The 16,904-nt window shown below is 37.5% G+C and overlaps 1 protein-coding gene across 10 annotated transcripts in view; it reads left to right on the top strand.

The window, feature by feature from the left end:
• Positions 1–1,614: 1,614 nt before the first annotated feature.
• Positions 1,615–16,904, top strand: part of LOC139138763 (uncharacterized) — a 35,945-nt gene continuing 20,655 nt past the window's right edge. For 2 of the 10 annotated variants that reach the window (XM_070707278.1, XM_070707274.1), the window contains exons 1-7: positions 1,615–2,118; positions 3,235–3,444; positions 8,085–8,178; positions 11,053–11,197; positions 14,045–14,302; positions 14,965–15,050; positions 16,115–16,213. In XM_070707278.1, the coding sequence (XP_070563379.1) occupies positions 11,104–11,197; positions 14,045–14,302; positions 14,965–15,050; positions 16,115–16,213 (537 nt within the window). In that variant the 5' untranslated portion in view covers positions 1,615–2,118; positions 3,235–3,444; positions 8,085–8,178; positions 11,053–11,103. Of the gene's footprint in view, positions 2,119–3,234; positions 3,445–8,084; positions 8,179–11,052; positions 11,198–14,044; positions 14,303–14,964; positions 15,051–16,114; positions 16,881–16,904 lie in introns of those variants that run through there. The other 8 variants (XM_070707279.1, XM_070707275.1, XM_070707280.1 and 5 more) reach the window with 5 other exon arrangements.

Genomic DNA, 16,904 nt, shown 5'->3' with positions numbered 1-16,904 from the left:
CTTTTTTACACAAGAATATTACTCCCCCCTAAAAAGCTGTCATCTTGTTGTAGTCAATTTTCCTTTAGCATTGAAATCTAGAGCCAGGGTTATGATTTTTTACTTTCCTTTCCTTAGATTTTTCATTCTCTCTTCATTTGCCCGTCTTTCAACTTGTCTTGTTTATCAATTCCCGATTCCTGCACTACCCCTATCTGTCATTTTCCCCAGTTTACGTTTAAGGTTGTTTACATACATTTATTATAATAATAACCATGGCATGCTGACTTTATTCCCATACCGGTACATCATTGAAAGAGTATTCATTTCTGTTGTCAAATATCATTTTGTAAATTTTGTGTAACATCAACAGATGAAAAACTAACACAGTTTAATGTTCGCAAAACTACATGTACCAGGGTTAACGTTTGAAAACAGCTGATTGTAGCGTTGGCAGTTGGGGCTGTTCAACGAAGTACGTACGTACGGCAAAATTCACGGTAAATTCCGAACGCACAGATTTTGAAACTACTCAGAACTGACCTTAACACACAGTTTTTGGTGTACGGGTTTATATTGTAATGATAGAATGACTATAAAAAGTAAAATTGACCAAAATTTTGCTCGATTCACTATCACAAAACACTTCCGGGTTTTCACTTGGCCTGCATGGCCGCGCTGTGCATGGCGCGGTTCGGAAATGACAACAACAAGGTAAATGAAAGATTACATCAAAAAACGGCCGTGAAAATGCTTCAAACTTTCCACAAATTTAATATAACAGTTGCTGTTTGGTATACTAACTCCGATCACTGAAAATTGTCCCTGCATTTTAGCGAAAACCTACCCACAAAACGCCGTTTAGGCACTGAACAACATACTGTAACGAGCCATTCCATTCTAACATAGGAAGTAGTGGCCTGAGAAATGTGCGTGCCGCAGTACGGCACGCTGCAGCGCTGTATGGCGAAAAATAATGCTGGATTTTGAGCGCTAAAATGACACGATATTTTTTTCTTTATTTTCAAAAAAATCCCATGGTAGAACGAGCAGTTGAATTGGAATTTTTTTTATCGATAATTTTATTGAATTAGACCCAACACTTTTTGAGATACAGCAGTTTGAAAACCGGACACCGTTCGGTGAACTGTCAGTGTCGATGTCATCATGTCGCAAGTTTTCATGAGCGTCTGGCATCACTTCTAGAAGAATGACGTATTAGTTCTCGCGTGATTCGCGCGATTTGTCATAGTTCTCGCGTGATTTCATGCGTTTCACGTTTTTTCATACCGTTATTTTTACTTCCGGGTTTACGAGGCTCTAAAAAGTCTAGGGTCGGGGGGTTAAAATTGGGTTGGGTCGGGTAATCGGAACAGCACATATTTTTTTGTTTGGCCTTATATGACGCTTATAAGTTATAAGAACGAGGTATTGTTTGGGCCGCTGTTATACTTAAAACTTTGGGGAATGACGTCATCGAATGACCACACCTGATGACTAACACGCTAACTTTAGTGACTCCAAGAAAAAAAAAGACGTAAAGCAAAGAAAGAAACAGAAAATAGGCAATTTTCAAAACAGGGAAGTGAGTAGCAAAGTTGCAGATACCAACGACGCCCTATCTACTCAGTCCATGGTGCAATGTGTTTATTTAAAGGGATAACAAAGCACGACCTGGTGCGTGCATCGTTGAAAGGTCATTGAACTGCGTGTTTACAAAATTACGTCAGAGACACAGGCTGCTAACGTCAGACCGGCAAGGGATTTTAGTCGTTGAGGAACCAGTGGAAAAAAACGGACAGTTCACAGTGCGAATACCGTGTTGGCAAAACAGTGCTCGTTGACAAACTTTGAGAAGGTAACCATTTGAAGACTTACATGTGAATGGCTATCATTGTGTGAGATTACACCTACATCCCTCCTGAATCCGCTTCCTCAACTAATGTATCCTGGTCATATCATGAAGTTGTAGCTGATAGCTGTGTACTGGCCGGTCAGAATTCATTAACAGTCACTTCGGGTCTACTCTTGCAAGTGTGTTTGGGAAACCTTGTAAATCAATATATGATTCGAACAATACTGCCCATGAGTGATGCCAGTCTTTGCAAGAAATTGATCGAGTCTTCTATTATTCCAAAGGTAGGAGAAGTCTTATCAGTAAGCCTGGATTTGGGTGTCACTGTATGACCTAAGTAGTATGGAAACCGAGGAGGCTCATGAAATCACTTTTCATACTTGTATTTCAACTTTGATTTTGACTTTGGATTTCCTTTGGATTTCCATTTCCATTTTAATTTCGAGTTTGGTTTTGATTTTGATTTGTTCTCTCGAATGAAAATTGACTTTCGATTCACTTTACACTTTGATTTAAAGTTAGAATCATATTCATTCTTGAAAAGAAATTAATTTTCATTTCGAGTTTGATTTTGCTTTTGATTTTATCTCTCGAATGAAAATAGACTTTAGATTTCCTTTACGTTTTGGTTTTTCATTTTCATTTTTAAATATGAAATTAATTTTTCATTTCGAGTTTGAGTATGCTTTTATCTCTAGAATGAAAATTGAATTTAGCTTTAAATTCCTTTACGTTTTTAATTCTTAAAAATGAAAATAATTTTCGTTACGAGCTCGATTTTGTTTTTTGATTTTATTTCTCGAATGAAAATTGACTTTAGCTTTTCGTTGCATTTTGATATTCATTTTAAAGTAAGAATCATTTTCATGATTGAAAATGAAATTAATTCACATTTTGATTTTGATTTTGTTTTTATCTCTCGAATGAAAATTGACTTTAGATTTTTTTATATTTAAATTTTTCTTTTTCATGCTTGAAAATGAAATTAATTTTCCGTCAACAGAGTGATTAGAGAGGTACGTTGGCCGAAAGCAAGCTTCCATTGCCCTTTGAATCGGTAGAGCCCTGAATTAGAATGATATATACCGTACGGACAATACGCCCGGCCAGCGCAATGGCTCTCTTAGGAGCAGGACGGGATTCTTGCGCAAAGTACTGTACAACTGAACATTGCTTTCGACCAACGTACCTCTCTACTCACTCAGTTGACACTTGTATGGGCTCGTGAGCAAATTGAACGGTGTAGAACGTGCCACAGCTGTTTGTGGTTTGTGTTAGTGACTCGAAGAAAAAGAATAGACGTAAAGCAAAGAAAGAAACAGAAAGTAGGCAACTTTCAAAACAAGGAAGTTAGTAACTAATTCACTACTCAGTCCATGATCCAATGTATTTACTTAAAGGGAGTAACAAAGCACGACCTGGTGCGTGCATCGTTGAAAGGTCATAATTTGAACTGCTGTTTACAAAATGACGTCAGAGACACAGGCTGCTAACGTCAGACCGGTAAGGACCTGATTTTAGTCGATGAGGGGCGAGCTGAAAAGAAATGTACAGTTCACAGTGCGAATACAGTGTTGGCAAAACAGTGCTCGTCGACAAACTTTGAGAAGGTAAGCATTTGAAGACTGCACCAGTGAGTTTGACACTGCGACGTGCGAGATCACGACCTGATCCATGATTTTAGGTATTTGGTGTTTATTGAGGGAATTGAAAGCTGTCACAAGTAATATCAGTGATAGGTTGTGTCATTTAGGAAAGAGATGAGCTTCGATGACACAGCTGTGTTGGCCTATGTGTTGTTCGGTTGCATTCAAAGTCCGGTTTAAAAGGGACAATGCTCAACTGATCACCGATTTTCATGAATTGAATTTTGATAGGCCTACGTCAACAAGCATGTTGTTATATATGTTGTTTCCTAAAGTGGTGGCTATTTCACAGATCGAAATGAATAGTTTAGGCCTAAAGAAGTATTCTGTGGTTGTTGTACTTCGATTCGGTGACCATGCACCCCACCCAGCCTTAATGCAAGATTAATCGAACGTGGCGGCTAACAGGAAATGTCCAGTCACATCGCAAGCACAGTTCGCCTCACGAATTACGCAACTAGAACACAAGCGAACAAACAAAGAAACAAAGAAAACACTTAGTCTTCACAACGAAAACTATAGCATCAATATATATAAGAACACAAGCTATAAAAACAGCAATATGCGAAAACTGGGAACACATAGACAACGACGAAACACTATAGCCTGAATGAAATATTTCCACAACAACAGATCATCGCATACAAAAGAAATGGTTAGCGATATACTGGTACAGGCCAAAGTCCACGGCATTTGGAACAAGGCAAGAAACAAATATACACAACGATCCAAACATAATATTCTTGTTTCCCTGCTAGAAAAACAAAAGATCAACATCATCAATATATAAAAATAGCGTCAATGACACTGTAGCTCCCATCCTGGACTATTTAGTGTTTGTTCTCTGGTCAGATATTTGAACATGTGTGAAAGGGATAAAGTGCATTAAGTGAAAATACTTAAATGTAATGTACTGGAGACAGTGAAATATGTTTAATGTATTTATTCAGAATATAAAATGGAAAAAATACAGAATTAGATATATCGAATACTGTGATACAACCATTAGCTCAACAAGTCATTTACAATGACATAGTCCCCACTTGTAATAGGAGTATTAGTCTTGATGGGGCAGGAAAATGTGGTCATTAAGAAGTATCACTGGAGTGTATATGTTGAGATCTACGGGCACATAGGTCTATGTCGTTGTTCCCAATTTGAAACACATGAGGCATGAGGCATGTCTAAGTTATGGTTCTAAATCGGGAAAAAAGATCAGACCTCTAGCAGTATTGGCCAGCCAAGAAAAACATATGCGCATTATAAATGAGGTACAAGATGTGACATCTTAAGGTCTAATACCCTATCAAAATTGGAGGGAATAGAACTTGTCGTTACTGAGATATGCATATATATGTATAATCAAGGTCAAAGGTCATCGAGGTCACATGACATTTTGAAAAAAAAATTATATTGCTAATTAATCCCTATATGCCAAAAAATCAGATCTCTAGCTCTATTCGCTTGCCCAGAATTAGATGTGTACATAATTAATGAGGTAAAGCGTGTGTTGTCATAAGGTCTCCCATCCTACAAAATGCAAAGGACATAGCACTTGTGGTTACTTATTTATTAACATAAACATATATTTTAGGTGAAAGGTCATCGAGGTCACATGACATTTGGTCAAAAAATTTCTCTCCTATAGTTATCCCTATATACCAAAAATCAGTCATCTAGCTCTATTGGCTTGCTCAGAATGAGATATGTGCATAATTATTGAGGTACAGTATGTGGTGTCATAAGGTGTCCAATCATACCATACATGAAGGGTGTAGCACTTGTGGTTAGCGAGTTATGGGAAAATATTTATATTTGACGTCAAAGGTCACCGAGGTCACGTGAAATTTTGTCAAAAAAATTGTATTGCTAAGTTATCCCTATATACCAAAAATCAGACCTCTAGCTCTATTGGCTCGCTCAAAATTAGATATGCGCATAATTAATGAGGTACAATATGTGGCGTCATAAGGTGTCCCATCATACCATACATGAAGGGTGTAGCACTTATGGTTACTGAGTTATAGACAAATATGTATATTTGAGGTCAAAGGTCACCGAGGTCACGTGACATTTTGTCAAAAAAATTGTGTTGCTAAGTTATCCCTATATACCAAAAATCAGACCTCTAGCTCTATTGGCTCGCTCAAACTTAGATATGCGCATAATAAATGAAGTACAATATGTGGCGTCATAAGGTGTCCCATCATACCATACATGAAGGGTGTAGCACTTGTGGTTACTGAGTTATGGACAAATATGTATACTTGAGGTCAAAGGTCACTGAGGTCACGTGACATTTTGTCAAAAAAAATGTTTTGCTAAGTCAGGCCAAAGTGAGTAAATTCTTTGTTTTGCGTCCGCGCGCGCCTAGGTTTTCGGAGATTTTTCGGAAAAAAAACGCAAACTTTCCTTTCAAAATTTCGCCGTTGGTGGCGCCATTGTGTCGCAAAAACAAGTCGTGGCTTTTAAATTCGCGATGAAATACTCTTTTACTACAGTCAGATTTCACTGATAGACCATGCGGTGACGTAAAACAGTATTTTATATACAATTACCCCTGTCGATCCTCTCTGCCTCACGATGGTGCCTCACGTTCTCGCTGTCTGTTGTGGCTTTGCCGTCACGATAAAAAATGGATGAAAGCAGGGAAATAATCGAAGTTAAAAAACAGGAAACCTTTGCACGGCAACTTGAAGGCATGGTCATTCCGAGCAATCAGGACTTGAACAGAGAAAGATTCAGTCGGCTGATTGGACTTGGGTACCACGACTCAGAGAATATGGCAGACGGAAAAATTGGAAAGTGTTTAAGCCTATCCTAGTTTATCGGTCTTTCAGGTTTGCCAAAAATTTGGTTCATTCGTCCATTTTAACTTGAAACACAAAACAAACAAGTGATCAGTCTGGTAAACGAACTTTTTTGTTCAGTTTTGGTAAGGGAAAGTATATTAGAATTCCTCTGTGAAAGTTCAAACTTGTAGCAGGCGGTCGTAGCTGCTCTCGAAGGAAGTCACACTTTCTGCATTAATGACATCGGCTGGTAATTTATTTCAGGTGTCCACAACTCTTGCTGAAAAAAGAACTTCCTTGTGTTAAGTCGAACGGTCAGTTTATGAAGTTTGCGACAGTGTCCTTGAGTTTTCGAGTCGGCTGCTAACTCAAGTGAAAGGTTACAGTGGTCATGGTCTTTGATAACTTTCTAGAGTTGAGTCATGTTGCCGCGAATTCTTCTTTGTTCAAGTGTTATTAAGTTTATTTTGACAATTGTAGTGTTGGAGTTTAGGTATTGTTTGCCGTGCTAAGATTTTTATGTCCTTTTGTAGCCATGGTGACCAAGCTTGTATTGCATGTTCGAGCTGTGGTCTCACAAGTTGCTTGTAAAGACGAAGAATGGCATTTTTTGATTTTATCGACAATGGTCATTTGATGAGATCAAGCATTCTGTTTGCTTTATTGCAAACTTATCACATTTGCTTGAATGTTTTAAGGTAGAATGAAGTAGTACACCGCAGTTATTTCTTCAGATGTACGTCCAAGTGAAATGTTGTTCATTGAGAATTTATGGAAGGGGTTGTTGTAGCCAATATGCGTCCGCCAGTGTTCACTCATTTTTTGTAGCTTGTCCAAATCAGCTTATAGAATTTCAGGATCAATACAATTTCGCAAGGGGTGATATGTCTTGGTATTGTCAGTAAATTTTTTAGTTCAGAACTAATTTCACCGCCAGTGTGATTGATGTAGATTAGAAAGAGTACTGGTCCAAGAACTGAACCCTTTGGGACATCACTTGTTACGTATTCTCCATTCAGATGATGCTCCATTTATGACTACTCGCTCTTTTGTGTATGTCAATCAAGCTTTGACCCACTGTAGAATATTTCCATTTATGCCATGATACTTCATCATTTCAATCAATCTGGAGTGTGGTACTTTGAAAGTGCAAGGAATATAGATATGAAGCGTCCACCTAAATTTGGGTCTTATGAGTCTGTGTGTGGAGACTGACAATTACGAAATGATTTCTTTTATTTGATGGAAAGCAAAGGTGCTGGTTTTACGGATGGTCCCGAGGAAGCTACAGGGAATACTTTAATCATTATATAACCATATCCTCCAAAAAGAGAGCTAACATTGCACTTAACCACGTGTCCGGCACCGCACAACCAAGACATAACAACAAACAGGCTTCTCAAACAAAGAAAGCAAGAAACCTGAAATGCTAAAAAGACACGAAGCTCGTAAAAACGGAAGGTTAAAGAAAATCAAGAACTGAAAAGGAACGTCAGATAGATCAAAAACCTTTCAACAAACATGTTAATCAAAACATTAAGCAAAGGCATGGAATATATTCCAACTCCAAAATAAACAACAGCTAATGTCAAACTAAACAAGTTGGAATACAACACCATTTGAGAAACTGATAAAGGGACCACAATTTGGTCCTAAAACACCATTAAGACGCATCAGACAAGCATAAAACTGTTTTACTGGGGTTCCAGATCACATGACCAGGGTCAAAGCCATATTGATTCATAAAAACCACATTGATCAACTCACTTTATCGTATCACTGACAAAGGTAGCCCTTTAATCATTTGTTCAGCTCTTCCAGGCTGGCTCCGATCCTGTCAATTGAAGTGCGACTAACTAACGGGTAATCGCTTGATGTAAGCCAAATACAAACATACAAAATTCTGGTAAGTCATAAAGACATTAATAGCAAAAAAGTGGTTGGGAAGTGAATATCTTTTATTATAAATTTATTTTTAGTTTTTTAACACATTAAATGTACTTATTTTCTGTAATTCAATGGCAGTGCAATTTTCTGACTCAAGAGTGGACAATATAACAAAACAAACATCAGAAATAGATTCAACACAGTTGAAAACATGGATATAGCCACCAAAATTGTTAAATTCAGATGATAATTTCCATAATCATCAATGATTTCATTTTTCCGGTATACGTAGTCGATTTGGCGGCCATCTTGAAAAATAGCCGCCATATTGGATTTTTGCGTGGCTGGCATTTTTTTCTTAAAAAGTGACCAAAAAGGTGCCTACATGCCAATTTTCATGCTTGTATCAGAATTTGAAATATTTTCTCACTTATCCGCTCTACTATTAGAAACTAATTGCTTACGAAACTGGTGCACAGACTAGCGGCCTCCGGATATCGAACCACACACAACTGTGGCACGTTCGACAACGTTCAATTTCCTCACAAGCCCAAATAAGTTCCAATAGAGTGAGTAGAGAGGTACGTTAGACGAAAGCAATGTTTAGTTGTACAGTACGAAGCGCCAGAATCCGGTCCTGCTCCTGGGAGAGCCATTGCGCTGGCCGGGCGCATTGTATACGTACGGTACATGTCACTTCAGGGCTCTACCAATTCAAAGGCAATGGAAGCTTACTTTCGGCCAACGTACCTCTCTACTCACTCTATTGACGAAAAATTAATTTCATTTTCAAGAATGAAAATGAAAAATCAAAATGTAAAGAAAATCTAATGTCCACTTTCATTCGAGAGATAAAATCAAAAGCAAATTCAAACTCGAAATGAAAATTAATTTCATTTTCAATCATGAAAATGATTCTTACTTTAAAACGAATAGTTTGCTCCTGCATCGTCCCCTTTATTCAAGTTGTTACAGAGACAGAATACATGCGACAGTAAAATTATAGTCAACTCTGATAACGGTGTCTGGAGGCACTTAAAATTTATTTAGCATAACGTAAAATTTGTTACTTTCTGTCTGTCTTTCTAATTTTATGGCGCTTATAAGAACTAGGTATTGGTCGGACCACTTATTTGCTAAAACTTTGGGAATGACGTCATCGATCGATAACACATGATGACTTACACGTTAGCTTGTATGACTCGAAGTAAAATTACTTAAAGCAGAGAAAGGAAAAGAAAGCAGGCAATTTTGAAAACACGCCCACAAGGAAGTGAGCAGCGAAAGGTTTGCACATACCGACGACGCTGACTCACTGCACAGTACAATGCAACTGTTCAAAGCCAGTCACAAAGGATGACCTGGTGCACCGATTAAAAGTCGTGATTTGGAACCGTTTACACAATTAAGTCAGAGACACAGGCTACTAACAGCACTGTAGACCGCCAAGGACCTGCTTTTAGTTCATGAGGCGCGAGCGGAAACGCACAGTTCACAGTGCAGTGCTTTTAGACAAACTTTGAGAACGTAACCATTTGAAGAATGGTGAATGGCTATCATTGTTATACGTGATATTTCACCTACAGCCCTCTTGATTCCGCTACCTCAACGAATGTATCCTGGTCATTGACTTGACTCAAAACAAAATCACTTGACAAAACACTAATTTTAAGCAGCGTTATGACATGTATTATCGCCATAAAACGTGCCCACCGATTCAGAATAGGTTTTAAGCATTCTAAAATCTACCTCGAATTCCTGTTTTTTCGGCTCTATGTACAGTGTCACTGCCAGATAAGGCACATCTCTTGTCTTAATTCGATACACCGGAAGGCCATCTATATGCAATGTTGCCAGTTATCTTTTGAGACAAACATCCTCTCATCATTGTCAACATAACAACATATGCAGTTTTCAGTTAGCTTGATGAACTTTTTCAGTTTGTCCTTTTCAAATCCTTTGCCTGTACGTGGATTTGTATAAAGTTACTATTATTTCAAGTGTTTCTGCTATAACATATAGCCAATTTGTAGCAATTTTTCTTATGTTCTTTTTATTCTTCTGTTAAACATGAAAACGTGATTTGTAATTCTATGGGATAAAAACTTTCGAAAATAAAGACAATGACTTCAAAAGTCTATTCAAACTATTTCACCTCGAGTCCCTGTAAACAGTTAATTACCAGTAAGCAACTGATTTCGTTTGTCATCTTATTATAAATGATGTATGTTTTGAGGATTTTCGTCGTGATTGGTAAATTTTGTATCCGGATATAGAAAACAAAATGCCTAAGAAGTGTGCGAGTCAGATAGTCAGAGAAATGTTACATTTTACCACATGTCCGGCGTTCTATAGTACAGTGCAGGTTGTAACAGTGACTGAATTTCTATGTTTGTTCTGTATCTAGATGTTAATTATTCAAACACTTCCCACTCAGCTAGATGGAGCCAGGATAGGCGTAGGGATAGGGTTAGCTAAGGTTTTAATGGGCGAATTTCCAAGCGAAAATTATCCTGGAATCTGTACAGTGTGCAATGCAATTTCTTGACCAACATATGCCGTTAGCCTTTGTGCAGTACTTGAATGACAACAAATCTTGTTTTTGACAACTTAAAGTGCTGTGATCATATATTTTTGGTTGGCGTGTAGCAAAGGGGCATTGTGTTCATTGCCAATTTGCATTACAAGGACAAGTTCTATATGATATATTAAGTAAAGAGAGTTTGTTCCTAGTTCCCTGTAGAGATAAGATACGTGCGACAGTAAAATTATATTCAACTCTGATAACGCGGCTGATTTCAAAGATAACTGCACTCGTTTTTGAGATACTGATATTTGCCTTTTAGTTATCGAAATTTGAATTGGTCTAACCACAAACTTCCTCTATTCGTAGGAAAGGTTTCGTCAACTGTTGAGAAGAGCGGTTGCTTGAGGAAGTTTATTCATGATCACCATGTATGTGATGTTCACATACGTCAAGAGAAGATCGCTAGACTTCGTTTTCTGGTTCTTACTAGTCTTCGAGGCACAACAAACAGGTATGTCAATGATCGAAATTAATGAAATGGAATTTCGCCCAGTGTTGAAAGAAGAAATGACGCTTGAATGTAAGGAATTACATACGCAGCTTTTTTAGTCAAACCATCCTTTAGACTGTATGGTACATGTTTATTAGCTCACAGCATGTCGGTCAAGTGCATGCTGAGTGATAAAATTGGTAATTCTGTCATTTTAAGGCGGTATTGCTACACAACAATTTCTATCAGTTCCCCCTAAAAACCAAAACGGATCATTGATGTTACGTCCATATCAACACGGGTTATTGAATTGTCAATTTCGTTCCTTGTCATGACGTTTCGTTTCGTCTTTGGGATACACGGCTTGGCTTTGAGTTGAGACACCGGGAATATATGCTAGTATAGTTCATCGCGACTCAATTTAGTTTATTTCTTGAAGGACAAGCTCATAAACCAAGATGAGGCTTCTGCCTTGTGTTAGTGCTTGTCTTGACCTAGGCCTATATTGTGTCTGTTTAAGTTAAGATCATAAGTTTTGTTTCTAATCGATTGCATTGTCATCTCTGTTCATTAATTTTCAGTTGCTCAAAACACGCTATATATACTATTTATTAGTCAACGATATTTGGCCACTCTCGAAAACAGCAAATATTAGTATGATAATGAACTCTTTTTGTTTCTGACAAGGCTCTCTCACACCTTCATGATTTAGCCAGCGAATGCCGACGTATCGAAATTATTCTAAAACGCTGGCTTACGCTGACTTTTACGATGTATTTTTCAACTCTGGGCGTACATAGCGTGCTCATAACAATTTGGACGCATATATAACGTATTAGTAACGTATATAGTACGTTTCAATAACTAGAATTCACATTTCTGGTTTTTGTGAAGACGTGTGCGTGCATTTGGTGTCACTGTGGATGCGCCGGCAATTTAATGTGTCCAGTTATATACGTGGATGAACTTGAACTGTCCTATCAATTAATAACGAGTCACTGACCACTAATTATGAGATCCTTGGTGTAACGTATTCGGATCTTGGAAGTATCTCTAACGCTGCACGTCAGGACGACTGTCGTATTGAATTAGCAAAGTTTTCTTCTGCTTTTGGGTCGGTCACCCGTTTTTACACTTAAGGAGATGTTTGCTTAGCTAGTTTTTACGACCAGGTACACCGTGTCGTGTCTACCTTTCAAATCCATCACTTATCGCAAGATGGAAATCCAACCATCGGCTTCCGCTTATGAATTATGAATGAATTATGATGACAACAACAAAACAACTATAGCGACTATTTTATGTTAATTTTTTGTTTGGTGAGAGCCAATTAAAGGAAATCAGGAATGGCGGGTTATCTAAACCAGCTACTGGTTTCTGCTGTTGCTCAAGCAGACCGCTACTTTTGTTAAAATATTAAAACTGGAAACAACAATGGATTCCATTCAATCGAAAATGGATTTTGGTAAACATTACAAACCAAATTGAACGGCAGAAAAATCTGTATTATATCAAACCACCAAGTTGGTAAATGTTAGGATTGCGAATAAAATAAACTGTCAGGTAGTGCAAAATGGAGACACGGACTATAAGATTCCGAGCGTGTTGGCTCTAACGCTCGCCACACGACGTGCTAAATAGAATGGGCGTTTGTCAGAATTGTTTTAGCCTGGCCGGAAGCATCGCTTGCTTATTGTGTCGAAGCCACATATCTATTAGTAGCTAATATTTGGTGAAAGTCTTGAATGGCCCTCAGAAAATTACTCTCCCTATGAAAAAAACTGTAATAAAATAATTCAATATATTAAATGCCAGGAAAAAAGTCGTTGAGTGTGTACTGTAACCTTTTACATTTCCTCCGACAAAGTAACAACGTACATGTCATTATGCACCTGTCAAGAGATTGTTACAATTCGATTGAAGTTAGAATAGAATAGAATTCACATTTCTGGTTTTTGTGAAGACGTATGCCTGCATTTGGTGTCACTGTTGATGCGCCGGCAATTTGATGTGTCCATTTATATACGTGGATTAACTTGTAATTTGTCAAATGAAATGTCGTATAAATTAATGTGGAGTCAATGACCGCTGATTGTGAGAACCTTGGTGTAACATATTCGGATCTTGGAAGAATCTCTAATACAGCACATTAGGACTACTGTCGTATTGAATTAGCAAAGTTTTCTTCTGCTATGGGGTCAGTCACCCGTTTTTACACTTACTCAGATGTTTGCTCAGCTGGTTTTCACGACCTGGTACAACGTGTCGTGTCTACCTGTCAACATTTTCTCCGACAGGGTAAAGGCATTATGCACCTGTCAAGAGATTGATACAAATCGATTGAAGTTGACGATAACTTAGTGCCGTCCATGAGTCGATATGCTTATCAGTTTGTTCGATAGTTACAAAATAACGGTAAACTTTCATCAACACAGTCATATAGAATTGAACAAAAAGAGGAAGAAATGCAACTCTTTTGAAAGGTCAACTCTGGATCACCAGTATGTCCCTGGACAAATTCGGCTAATAATTTAAGAGGGGAGCCAGTCGAAGTCGTGGCAATTTCTACTTAAAAAGGTGACACTGAGTATATCAATAGCTATGGCGTGTTCTTCCTCTTTTTGTAATATCGCCTGTTTTTGATGAATCATATAAGTTGAAAACAGCAGGTTCTCGTTGGTTTATTTTCACCAATGCGTCACTAGAAACTTTGTTTTTCATAGTCTTCGAATCTCTCCAAAACCACTACTCGTAAAAGTTTGTTTATTTGTTCGTTTTTTCTTTCCGGGGGGAGGGTTGGGGTACCAAAACGTTCGGGTGGTTCGAGACTAAGTCCCATCACATTTCTTTCGATTTTCAAACAAACAGCTAGTCACTGGACGGATTGGTACAACGATCCCGGTCAACGTCATGGAGATGTGGAAAAGATAGATGACATTCGATATATGTATCCTAATTGGCTGTGTGACAACCCAACAGCCATAGACGCTGTCACATTGGACGGAGTCCCAGCTCTCAGCACGGGAGACGTGTTCCGACAGTTTAATGCAAGTGGTCTTGTATGCAGAAACGAAGATCAGAAGAACGGGACATGTCACGATTACAAAGTTCGCTTTTGTTGTCCTGGTGAGGGCGCGCGTAGTGTGTGTAACGTGTTCTTACTTTTAATTGCAACGTACGGTTTTGAAAGTAGTGCGCACTATCTGTAGGGTTCGTTGAAGTCAGTATCAATTTTTACTATCAATTTAGTCACTGCTACTGACAGAGAGAGAGAGAGAGAGAGAGAGAGAGAGAGAGAGAGAGAGAGAGAGAGAGAGAGAAAGAGAATGTCTGTGTGTGTGTGTGTGTGTGTGTTACAGAAATTACTGTGGTCGATGCTAAAAGCAGGGTGTTATAAATAATAACAGAAAGTACTTAACGTACAGAGCAATTATATCTCTGTTACTTAAGTTTCGTGCGTCTTGCTAGCTAGATATTATTTCTTTGACAACATCTTGTATAAAAGTTCGACGCCAATTCGTTCACATCTAATATTAAACGCCCTTACTTGAAATACGAAAACCGAAATTTGAAAGAAATCCTTGTAATCAATGAAACTATCGATTGGTTAGTCCAGTCCATCAATCAGATAATAAATCGATTGTTCTATCAAAATATTTCAGGGAGCAGAGAGTAGGTTTTGATTCGAATATACCGAGCAAGCATTCACATGTGTGCTAAACGATAATCTTCGCTTCAAAGACAGACTTTAAGATGTCGCACTAAAGTATCGACGTTTGTACCTGCAGGATCACGTGGTGCGAAGACATGTGCAAGTGAAGAGAGCTTAAAACGGTACCCGATCGTTTCATCTTTCAGTGTTAATATCACAGAGGTACGTTGTATCTAGTCGTATTACCTACGACCTTTCACTAATATGACTGCTCGAACAGCATCAACATTTAAACCTATTGTGTCAAATTTTGTGGCTACTGTATTTCTGATATCGTCAAGTTGGCCAACGATAGCTATGACACCGTCTCATTGTTTGTTTCGGTTTTAACTTTTGGAATGTTGTTCAATAAATCAGAGTTATTATAGGCGAACAGTGTAAAATTACTCGAGAGGAAAAAAATATCGCTATAAATCACTCCAGAAACTGGTATAAATTGAAAAGTTTTGTATTTCATGTGCCTTTATCTCGATCACGCGGATGTTCCGTAAAATTTTTTTTCTACCGACATACTTTGGGAGCGTTGAGTTATTACAACCGGGGTTGAAGTGGCCAAATTGAAGTTCACGCACCTCCGCCAAAAATAAGAAGAAAACTACCCTACCTGCTCAAAAAAATAATGACTCCTTACAAGATAATAAAAGAATTGATAACGCTTTCTCACATTGCTTGAGTGAATTTTGATATTTAGATATTTTGACAGGTATTTGTACAGATTACTACAGATCCTTGTTGCCGCAAATTACGCTAACTGTCAGCGTACAGCTCCCATACTGAATATAGGATAGAATACTTTAATTATTGTGTATGTATGTATGTATGTATGTATGTATGTATGTATGTATGTATGTATGTATGTATGTATGTATGTATGTATGTATGTATGTATGTATGTATGTATGTATGTATGTATGTATGTATGTATGTATGTATGTATGTATGTATGTATGTATGTATGTATGTATGTATGTATGTATGTATGTATGTATGTATGTATGTATGTATGTATGTATGTATGTGAGCTGAATACTCATTATTAGGCTATGTTTGGAAATATTCATTTGCTTAACATCGGTCAATATTTTTGTCAAGCAACTGTTCAATTTGTCACATAACTGACACGTAATTTAAATCAGTCTGTACCATAGGCATTGTCTAAATATAAGCTGTCTTTTTATATATCATTAGTAATTAACACAACGTCATCTTAATTGTCGTTTACACAGGACATTGGACCTGGAATGCCAATATATGATGTAGCTGGGTTTCGGTCTGAAGATCACTTCACTAACTTTTCCTCCGTAGAAATAGTTTATGGAAATCAGGTTACTAATTTTAAAGCTCAAAGGGCATACCTTTATTTTTCAAGAATTTTGCCGCCATATTATAAGATAACGCATGAAAGACCGGCTATGAGGATAATAATTACGTTTACGGGTATTAAAATGGAGCAGCATGTTGCCAACACAGTTGTTTACAAAGCAATATTTCTCACCAAAGATGACAAGGAAACCCCATCACACTATATATTTTCAAAAAGCAGAGACTCTAAAGTTTAGTATGGTAGTAGTAGTTTACTCAAAGGATGAAGTGGGTGTACATCCTGGGTAAAAAACCTCAATTTTGGTATTAATGATAAATATTGATTTAAGAAAAAAAGGACGCTATTTTCTGAAATGTAATATTTCACGTGAAAGAAGAGTTTATTTAGAAAAAAAACGACTATTTTTATTTGGCATTATCTATCCTCATTCCAAAATAGCAAAGGTTTAAAGACTAACACTGAAAAACTTGATTAAAATCATGATAAACAAAATTTAAATGCCTGTTATTCAAAATGTAAGAACTTTATTGCAAAAACAAAATAGTCGTTTTGTTATATAGCATTTAAAGAACATAAGGCAAAAATTTCAGAAAATTGGACCCAGCCAGAGTGTAGCTACATTCTTTGAAAATTTCGAAATTAGGAGGAAAAAGAAGCCAATATATCAGGTGATTTGCATACATTTACATAAA

Source organism: Ptychodera flava, chromosome 8 (assembly GCF_041260155.1).
Source record: "Ptychodera flava strain L36383 chromosome 8, AS_Pfla_20210202, whole genome shotgun sequence".
In the NCBI taxonomy this organism is placed as follows: domain Eukaryota; kingdom Metazoa; phylum Hemichordata; class Enteropneusta; family Ptychoderidae; genus Ptychodera; species Ptychodera flava.
This window is presented reverse-complemented; position numbering and strand designations above follow the sequence as displayed.